General features: G+C 52.9%; 1 protein-coding gene across 1 annotated transcript in view; it reads right to left on the reverse strand.

Annotated features, from left to right (window-relative positions):
• LOC308570620 (uncharacterized protein) overlaps positions 1-5,044 on the reverse strand; it is a gene marked incomplete at its 5' end in the record, with an annotated part of 45,882 nt that extends 40,838 nt beyond the window's left edge. Inside the window, one exon of the mRNA XM_081165536.1 lies at positions 4,926-5,044. Coding sequence (XP_081021662.1) covers positions 4,926-5,044 — 119 coding nt within the window. The remainder of the gene's footprint in view (positions 1-4,925) is intronic.
• Positions 5,045-10,221: the final 5,177 nt, after the last annotated feature.

The following is a 10,221-nucleotide window of genomic DNA, read 5'->3' on the forward strand; positions in this document are numbered from 1 at the left end:
GCGAGTCAGTGCTGGTGGTTGTGGGAGTGGCTGTAGTCGTGACAGGCGAGTCAGTACTGGTGGTTGTGGGAGTGGCAGTAGTCGTGAGAGGCGAGTCAGTGCTGGTGGTTGTGGGAGTGGCGGTAGTTGTGACAGGCGAGTCAGTGCTGGTGGTGGGAGTGGCGGTAGTCGTGACAGGCGAGTCATTGCTGGTGGTTGTGGGAATGGTGGTAGTCGTGACAGGCGAGTCAGTGGTGCTGGTTGTGGGAGTGGCAGTAGTCGTGACAGGCGAGTCAGTGGTGGTGGTGGGAGTTACGGTAGGCGTGACTGGAGAGTCAGTGCTGGTGGTTGTGGGAGTGGCGGTAGTCGTGACAGGCGAGTCAGTGCTGGTGGTTGTGGGAGTGGCGGTAATCGTGACAGGCGAGTCAGTGGTGGTGGTGGTGGGAGTGGCGGTTGTCGTGACAGGCGAGTCAGTGCTGGTGGTTGTGTGAGTGGCGGTAGTCGTGAGAGGCGAGTCAGTGCTGGTGGTTGTGGGAGTGGCGGTAGTCGTGAGAGGCGAGTCAGTGGTGGTGGTTGTGGGAGTGGCGGTAGTCGTGACAGGCGAGTCAGTGGTGCTGGTTGTGGGAGTGGCAGTAGTCGTGACAGGCGAGTCAGTGGTGGTGGTGGGAGTCACGGTAGTCGTGACTGGCGAGTCAGTGCTGGTGGTTGTGGGAGTGGCGGTAGTCGTGACAGGCGAGTCAGTGCTGGTGGTTGTGGGAGTGGCGGTAGCCGTGACAGGCGAGTCAGTGCTGGTGGTGGGAGTTACGGTAGTCGTGACTGGCGAGTCAGTGCTGGTGGTGGTGGGAGTGGTGGTAGTCCTGACTGGCGAGTCAGTGGTGGTCGTTTTGGGGCTGACGGTAGTCGTGACAGGCGAGTCAGTGCTGGTGGTTGTGGGAGAGGCTGTAGTCGTGAGAGGCGAGTCAGTGCTGGTGGTTGTGGGAGTGGCGGTAGTCGTGACAGGCGAGTCATTGCTGGTGGTTGTTGGAGTGGCGGTAGTCGTGACAGGCAAGTCAGTGCTGGTGGTTGTGGGAGTGGCAGTAGTCGTGACAGGCGAGTCAGTGCTGGTGGTGGTGGGAGTTACGGTAGTTGTGACTGGCGAGTCAGTGCTGGTGGTTGTGGGAGTGGCGGTAGTCGTGACAGGCGAGTCAGTGCTGGTGGTTGTGGGAGTGGCGGTAGTCGTGACAGGCGAGTCAGTGCTGGTGGTTGTGGGAGTGGCGGTAGTCGTGACAGGCATGTCAGTGGTGGTTGTGGTTGTGGGAGTGGCGGTAGTCGTGACAGGCGAGTCAGTGGTGGTCGCTGTGGGAATGGCGGTAGTCGTGACAGGCGTGTCAGTGGTGGTGGTGGTTGTGGGAGTGGCGGTAGTCGTGACAGGCGAGTCAGTGCTGGTGGTTGTGGGAGTGGCGGTAGTCGTGACAGGAGAGTCAGTGATGGTGGTTGTGGGAGTGGCGGTAGTCGTGATAGGCGAGTCAGTGCTGGTGGTTGTGGGAGTGGCGGTAGTCGTGACAGGCGAGTCAGTACTGGTGGTTGTGGGAGTGGTGGTAGTCGTGACAGGTGAGTCAGTGCTGGTGGTTGTGGGAGTGGCAGTTGTCGTGACAGGCGAGTTGGGGCTGGTGGTTGTGGGAGTGGCGGTAGTCGTGACAGGAGAGTCAGTGCTGGTGGTGGGAGTGGCGGTTGTCGTGACAGGTGAGTCAGTGCTGGTGGTTGTGGGAGTGGCAGTAGTCGTGACAGGCGAGTTGGGGCTGGTGGTTGTGGGAGTGGCGGTAGTCGTGACAGGCGAGTCAGTGATGGTGGTTGTGGGAGTGGCGGTAGTCGTGACAGGTGAGTCAGTGATGGTGGTTGTGGGAGTGGCGGTAGTTGTGACAGGCGAGTCAGTGCTGGTGGTTGTGGGAGTGGCGGTAGTTGTGACAGGCGAGTCAATGATGGTGGTTGTGGGAGTGGCGGTAGTTGTGACAGGCGAGTCAGTGCTGGTGGTTGTGGGAGTGGCGGTAGTCGTGACAGGCGAGTCAGTGCTGGTGGTTGTGGGAGTGGCGGTAGTCGTGACAGGCGAGTCAGGGCTGGTGGTTGTGGGAGTGGCGGTAGTCGTGATAGGCGAGTCAGTGCTGGTGGTTGTGGGAGTGGCGGTAGTCGTGACAGGCGAGTCAGTGCTGGTCGTTGTGGGAGTGGCGGTAGTCGTGACAGGCGTGTCAGTGGTGGTGGTGGTTGTGGGAGTGGCGGGAGTCGTGAGAGGCGAGTCAGTGGTGGTGGTTGTGGGAATGGCGGTAGTCGTGACAGGCGAGTCAGTGGTAGTGGTGGTGGGAGTTGCTGTAGTCGTGACAGGCGAGTCAGTGCTGGTGGTTGTGGGAGTGGCAGTAGTCGTGAGAGGCGAGTCAGTGCTGGTGGTTGTGGGAGTGGCGGTAGTTGTGACAGGCGAGTCAGTGCTGGTGGTGGGAGTGGCGGTAGTCGTGACAGGCGAGTCATTGCTGGTGGTTGTGGGAGTGGTGGTAGTCGTGACAGGCGAGTCAGTGGTGCTGGTTGTGGGAGTGGCAGTAGTCGTGACAGGCGAGTCAGTGGTGGTGGTGGGAGTTACGGTGGTCGTGACTGGAGAGTCAGTGCTGGTGGTTGTGGGAGTGGCGGTAGTCGTGACAGGCAAGTCAGTGCTGGTGGTTGTGGGAGTGGCGGTAGTCGTGACAGGTGAGTCAGTGGTGCTGGTTGTGGGAGTGGCAGTAGTCGTGACAGGCGAGTCAGTGGTGGTGGTGGTGGGAGTGGCGGTAGTCGTGACAGGCGAGTCAGTGCTGGTGGTTGTGGGAGCGGCGGTAGTCGTGACAGGCGCGTCGGTGCTGGTGGTTGTGGGAGTGGCGGTAGTCGTGACAGGCGAGTCAGTGTTGGTGGTGGGAGTGGCGGTAGTCGTGACAGGCGAGTCAGTGCTGGTGGTAGTGGGAGTGGCGGTAGTCGTGACAGGCGAGCCAGTGCTGGTCGTTGTGGGAGTGGTGGTAGTCGTGACAGGCGTGTCAGTGGTGGTGGTGGTTGTGGGAGTGGCGGTAGTCGTGACAGGCGAGTCAGTGGTGGTGGTTGTGGGAATGGCGGTAGTCGTGACAGGCGTGTCAGTGGTGGTGGTGGTTGTGGGAGTGGCGGTAGTCGTGACAGGCGAGTCAGTGCTAGTGGTTGTGGGAGTGGCGGTAGTCGTGACAGGCGAGTCAGTGCTGGTGGTTGTGGGAGTGGCGGTAGTCGTGATAGGCGAGTCAGTGCTGGTGGTTGTGGGAGTGGCGGTAGTCGTGAGAGGCGAGTCAGTGCTGGTGGTTGTGGGAGTGGCGGTAGTTGTGACAGGCGAGTCAGTGGTAGTGGTGGTGGGAGTGGCGGTAGTTGTGACAGGCGAGTCAGTGGTAGTGGTGGTGGGAGTTGCTGTAGTCGTGACAGGCGAGTCAGTGCTGGTGGTTGTGGGAGTGGCTGTAGTCGTGACAGGCGAGTCAGTACTGGTGGTTGTGGGAGTGGCAGTAGTCGTGAGAGGCGAGTCAGTGCTGGTGGTTGTGGGAGTGGCGGTAGTTGTGACAGGCGAGTCAGTGCTGGTGGTGGGAGTGGCGGTAGTCGTGACAGGCGAGTCATTGCTGGTGGTTGTGGGAATGGTGGTAGTCGTGACAGGCGAGTCAGTGGTGCTGGTTGTGGGAGTGGCAGTAGTCGTGACAGGCGAGTCAGTGGTGGTGGTGGGAGTTACGGTAGGCGTGACTGGAGAGTCAGTGCTGGTGGTTGTGGGAGTGGCGGGAGTCGTGACAGGCGAGTCAGTGCTGGTGGTTGTGGGAGTGGCGGTAATCGTGACAGGCGAGTCAGTGGTGGTGGTGGTGGGAGTGGCGGTTGTCGTGACAGGCGAGTCAGTGCTGGTGGTTGTGTGAGTGGCGGTAGTCGTGAGAGGCGAGTCAGTGCTGGTGGTTGTGGGAGTGGCGGTAGTCGTGAGAGGCGAGTCAGTGGTGGTGGTTGTGGGAGTGGCGGTAGTCGTGACAGGCGAGTCAGTGGTGCTGGTTGTGGGAGTGGCAGTAGTCGTGACAGGCGAGTCAGTGGTGGTGGTGGGAGTCACGGTAGTCGTGACTGGCGAGTCAGTGCTGGTGGTTGTGGGAGTGGCGGTAGTCGTGACAGGCGAGTCAGTGCTGGTGGTTGTGGGAGTGGCGGTAGCCGTGACAGGCGAGTCAGTGCTGGTGGTGGGAGTTACGGTAGTCGTGACTGGCGAGTCAGTGCTGGTGGTGGTGGGAGTGGTGGTAGTCCTGACTGGCGAGTCAGTGGTGGTCGTTTTGGGGCTGACGGTAGTCGTGACAGGCGAGTCAGTGCTGGTGGTTGTGGGAGAGGCTGTAGTCGTGAGAGGCGAGTCAGTGCTGGTGGTTGTGGGAGTGGCGGTAGTCGTGACAGGCGAGTCATTGCTGGTGGTTGTTGGAGTGGCGGTAGTCGTGACAGGCAAGTCAGTGCTGGTGGTTGTGGGAGTGGCAGTAGTCGTGACAGGCGAGTCAGTGCTGGTGGTGGTGGGAGTTACGGTAGTTGTGACTGGCGAGTCAGTGCTGGTGGTTGTGGGAGTGGCGGTAGTCGTGACAGGCGAGTCAGTGCTGGTGGTTGTGGGAGTGGCGGTAGTCGTGACAGGCGAGTCAGTGCTGGTGGTTGTGGGAGTGGCTGTAGTCGTGGCCGGCGTGTCAGTGGTGGTTGTGGAGGGAGTGGCGGTAGGCATTATTGGCGATTCAGTTGTGACGGTTGTAGGAGTGACTGTAGTTTTGGTCATTGAGGTGGTTGTGGGAGTGTTGGTAATCGTAGTCGGAGAGCAGGTGGTTGTTGGTGTGGTTGTTGGTGTGGTGGCAGTTGTGACCGGCGATGCGGTGGTGGTGGTTGTGGTAGCTGTGGTAGTCGTGAGAGGCGAGGCCTTATTTGTTGTTGTGGGACCGTTGGTAGTCGTCAACGGCAAGGTGGCGGCGGTGTTCTCCTTTGTGGTTGCTGCGATCGTCTCCTTTGTGGTGGCAGCAATTTCATTTGTGGTGGCGGTTGCTTCAGTGGCGAGAGCAGTGGCTAGCGAGGTCATATTATTGTTGTCTTCTCTGGTTTTGGTTGTTGTGGGAATGGAGGCAGGCCCGGCTGGCAAGATGTTAGTCGTGTTCTCTTCTGTGGTGGAGTTGGGAGAGCCGCTTGTTTGTTTTGGAGCACCCCTTTCCTCTAGATTTCCCATCCTTTTTTTGATGTTGAGAAAGTTATTCCCACTTTTGCTGGTTTCTTGAGTTGTGAGCTGAATCCTGCCTGGTCTTTCTGTTGTATCCATTTCACCTCTTTCTTCTTCATTCCCTTTTACTCTCCAGCTAACATCTACAAGATAGAAGATGGGTGTAGGGTTAATTCATCATTTCTGTGTGTCAATCTCAGTTATGATTGAGCAGCATTCAAAATGCTATTGCCCCATAGATTTCTACAAAGCCGATATGATACCAGCGATTTTGTTTTCAATTACTTTCCTAATGACCCCTCCTGTGGAATTTGCATTTTTTTCAAAGCTTCACTGAGTTGTTTAGTATGACCTCAAGGCCTGGACCCAGTTCATACCCTCTGAGTGTATACAAGCACTGACCCACTTGTTAGCAATCGGCAACTCTATATCATTCTATGGCTCACTCTATCTTCCTTTAAATTGAATTACATTTTGCCATTTAACACCCATTAACTCAGTTTGCAGATGGCTATGGGAATCATGCAACATATTTTTCTTTTTCTTCTTTGTTTGCTACTGCTAGAATTAGTGGGGATTTCTCAGGATAGAAGAATTTGCTAGGGAGTGTTTCAATTTGATGCTATTTGTCATAGGAGCCAACTCCTAGGGACTGTCAGGGCCTTGGTCCCCACAATAAAATATTTGAGGGGACTGGACTCCCCCCAAGTTGATGGGTAAAGTAAAGGCAAAGGGACCCCTGACCATTAGGTCCAGCCGTGGCCGACTCTGGGGTTGTGGCGCTCATCTCCCTTTATTGGCCGAGGGAGCCGGCGTACAGCTTCCAGGTCATGTGGCCAGCATGACTAAGCCGCTTCTGGCGAACCAGAGCAGTGCACGGAAACGCCGTTTACCTTCCCGCCGGAGTGGTACCTAATTATCTACTTGCACTTTGACGTGCTTTCGAACTGCTAGGTTGGCAGGAGCAGGGACCGAGCAACGGGAGCTCACCCCGTCATGAGGATTCAAACTGCCAACCTTCTGATCAGCAAGTCCTAGGCTCTGTGGTTTAACTCACAGCGCCACCCGCGTCCCTGAGTTGATGGGTATTGCCATTCAAATGTTGTGTGTGTACCACATCATGTGATCAGTTATGTGTGGCGAGCCTTCTCTGCCCTCCCAACACCTTGGGATCTTGAACGTACCTTGGATCCTAAACGCCTTGATAGTAAGATGTTTGGGCTCCCAAACGCCACAAACCTGGAAGTGATAGTTCCAGTTTGCAAACTATTTTTGGAAGTCGAAAGTCTGACGGGGCTTCTGTGGCTTCTGATTGGCTGCAGGAACTTCCTGCAGCCAATCAGAAGCTGCACATTGGTTTCCTAATATTTTGTCATCTAATAAATTTTATTGGAAATTTTATTTACAACATAACACAACCTCCCCCAACACAGAAATCCACCCCCCATCAGACACAAACATAACAAACAACAAGCATAGTATACAACAATACAAACAACCAAATAAAAGTCTTCCTTTATCCTGTTTCTGGCATCCTTAGTTACTTCTTATAAGCTGTTTCCTTTATGAATAATTATTAATATTTTTCTAATTATAACTTAAATACCCACAAAGTCTCCTGCAGACATTAATCAAAACAAGTCCAGGTATGAATTTTAGGGCACTGTTTTGTGAAGTATTCTGTGCATTTCCCCCATGCTTTTTGAAATTCTTGTCTAGTGTGATCTCTAATTGCCTCTGTTAATCGAGCCAGTTCAATATACTCTAACAGTTTGTCTTGCCATTCCATTTTTGTTGGCACAATCTCTTTTTCCCAGTATTTAGCAATTAGGATCCTTGCCGCTCCTGTAGCATAGAGGAATATTTTCTGATCTTCTCTTGCTATACCTGCGTCTGTTATCCCTAGTAGAAAAGCTTCTGTACTTTTTATAAAGTTATACTTAAACATTTTTTAAGCTCGTCATATACTATATTCCAGAAGTCAAACGGTCTTTTGGAATTGATTCCGTTCGACTTCCAAGGTACGACTGTATTTTATTCAAGTTGGTAACCCTGCATTGTGTTGGATATAAAAATAATCAGAACACATTGAAGGAATGGTACCCTGCACTAAAACTAGTACAGTTGTACCTTGGTTGTTGAACTTAATCCGTTCCAGAAGTCCGTCCGACTCCCGAAACCATTTGAAAACCAAGGTGCAGTTTCTAATTGGCGGGAGGAGCTTCCTGCACTCAGGGGGAAGCCGCGTCAGACATTCAGCTTCTGGAAAATGTTCGCAAACAGGAACACTTGCTTCCGGATTTGTGGCGTTCGGCAGCCAATTTGTTTGGGAGCTAAACCGCTCAGGAACCAAGGTACCACTGTACTGTTCAGGGTTGCCGACTTGAATAAAATATTGGCAGGACCCAGGTAAGACCTGCCCCACATGATGTCTTGCAGGCACACCATTTGAATGGCAATGCCCATCAACTTTGGGAGCCCCCGGCCCCCTCAAATATTTTATGGGTGGGGGCTGAAGGGACCTTGGTCTCTAGGAGTTCTGGTACTGTTACACAGCACCCAAGTCTCTGAGCGGAATGAGGCACAGCGGAGATCGTAGTGTCATTATGGTATATGGGTTTTTTGAAACACATATCTCCAGCCTGATGGAAGGCTTCACAGCATCAAGACCCTAAAAGGGTCTTGTTTCTCCCATAACCTCAGCCCTGGTTTCCAGCAGAAATCGGCTTCTGGCTTACATAACTCAACTCATCTGTGGCGTTATCTGTTGAGGGAGTGGCCCCCCTCATCTGCTGACTCACACAGAGCTTATTTCGTCCTCCTCAAGGAGCCAGTTTGGCTTGATTAACCTTTAACACTTCCTGGATCCAGGGATTAGAAGGATCTGGAACCCAGATCTAGGGGAAAGTGGGGTCTGGCATGCAGCTTGACACCCCCAACTCATAACAGTTCTGCCACTGCTGCTGCTCCCACCTGGACCAAGGAAAGCCAGCTATGTGCCGCTGGTCCTGAATGTGGAGATGCGGTTTTTAAAGGCACAATAACCCTGTTCTGCCCAGTTCCAGCCCTAATGCTGAAGCTGAGTCTGCCATCTTGTACCAGCTTGCCTGGGAGCAAGCCCCATGAAACCCAAATAAACATACCGTATTTTTCGCTCTATAAGACACACTTTCTCCCTCCTAGCTGTATGAGGAACGGCTAAGGGAGCTGGGCATGTTTAGCCTGGAGAAGAGGAGGTTAAGGGGTGATATGATAGCCATGTTCAAATATATAAAAGGATGTCACATAGAGGAGGGAGAAAGGTGGTTTTCTGCTGCTCCAGAGAAGCGGACACGGAGCAATGGATCCAAACTACAAGAAAGAAGATTCCACCTAAACATTAGGAAGAACTTCCTGACAGTAAGAGCTGTTCGACAGTGGAATTTGCTGCCAAGGAGTGTGATGGAGTCTCCTTCTTTGGAGGTCTTTAAGCAGAGGCTTGACAACCATATGTCAGGAGTGCTCTGATGGTGTTTCCTGCTTGGCAAGGGGTTGGACTCGATGGCCCTTGTGGTCTCTTCCAACTCTACGATTCTATGATTCTATTCTATGATTCTAAAAAGTAAGGGGAAATGTGTGTGCGTCTTATGGGGCGAATGCAGGCGGGAGGCTCTGCTCAGCGCTCCCTTTAAAGAGCCGTGTGGAGCGTGTGTGCGGCTCTTGGGGGCTTTTCCCCATGGAGGGAGAAGGGCTGCCCATCAGTCCCTCCTCCCTCCTCGGGGAAAAGCCCCCAAGAGTCGCAAACACGCTCCGCGTGCTCTTTAAAGGGAGCGTGGCTCTTGGGGGAGACTTCCTCCCGCTGCCAGGCGATCCCACTTGCTGTCCTGACTTCTGGCTTAGCCATGCGAAGCCTCTTGAGGGCAGGGGGTGTCTTCCTCCCACTGCCCTGAAGAGGCTGCACACGGCTATCCCAGAAGCCAGAACAGCAAGAGGCTATCCCAGAAGCCAGATTCCTCTTGATGTTTTGGCTTCTGGGATTCAGAATATTTTTTTTCCTTGTTTTCCTCCTCCAAAAACTAGGCGCGTCTTATGGTCTTATAGAGCAAAAAATACGGTAATTCTGAATTAACCAAGTATACCAGTGTACAGTAAGTTCAGTGATTCTTAAGGAGTGGGAGCCCTGCAAGTTGTTGTGTTGCAGTGGGGCAACTTCCCTTGGGTGCCCCTCTTTCATCACAGGCCAAACTATGGAAATTGCAAGGACTGCTTGGAAATAAGGCAGAAATGGGAAAGTGTACTAAAGGGGAGGGAGAAAAGCAGCTCTTTGGGTCACCACAGATTCCTAATGCCCAGTGTCCAAGCAACTCAACTATCAATAATACATCCGACTTCACTCATTTGCTAAAAACAGCGAAAAACAGCCATCACACACAGAAGCATAAATACAATCATATTGTATTGGTCCAGCACTGAGGGCCTTCTGGTGGTTCCCTCACTGCGAGAAGCCAAGTTACAGGGAACCAGGCAGAGGGCCTTCTCAGTAGTGGCGCCCGCCCTGTGGAACGCCCTCCCATCTGATGTCAAAGAGAAAAACAACTGCAGTGGTACCTCAGGTTACAGACACTTCAGGTTACAGACTCCGCTAACCCAGAAATAGTACCTTGGGTTAAGAACTTTGCTTCAGGATGAGAACACAAATCGTGCAGTGGTGGCGCGGTGGCAGCGGGAGGCCCCATTATCTAAAGTGGTACCTCAGGTTAAGAACAATTTCAGGTTAAGAATGGACCTCCAGAAGAAATTAAGTTCTTAACCCGAGGTACCACTGTACCAGATTTTTAGAAGACATCTGAAAGCAGCCCTGTTTAGGGAAGCTCTTAATGTTTAATGGACTATTGTATTTTAATATTCTGGAAGCCACCCAGAGTGGCTGGGGAAACCCAGCCAGATGGACGGGGTATAAATATATTATTATTATTATTATTATTATTATTATTATTATTATTATTATTATTATTATTATTATTATTATTATTATTATTATTATCATCATCATTAGGCTATGG

This window comes from Podarcis bocagei (genome assembly GCF_964188305.1).
Source record: "Podarcis bocagei genome assembly, chromosome: 13".
Classification (NCBI taxonomy): domain Eukaryota; kingdom Metazoa; phylum Chordata; class Lepidosauria; order Squamata; family Lacertidae; genus Podarcis; species Podarcis bocagei.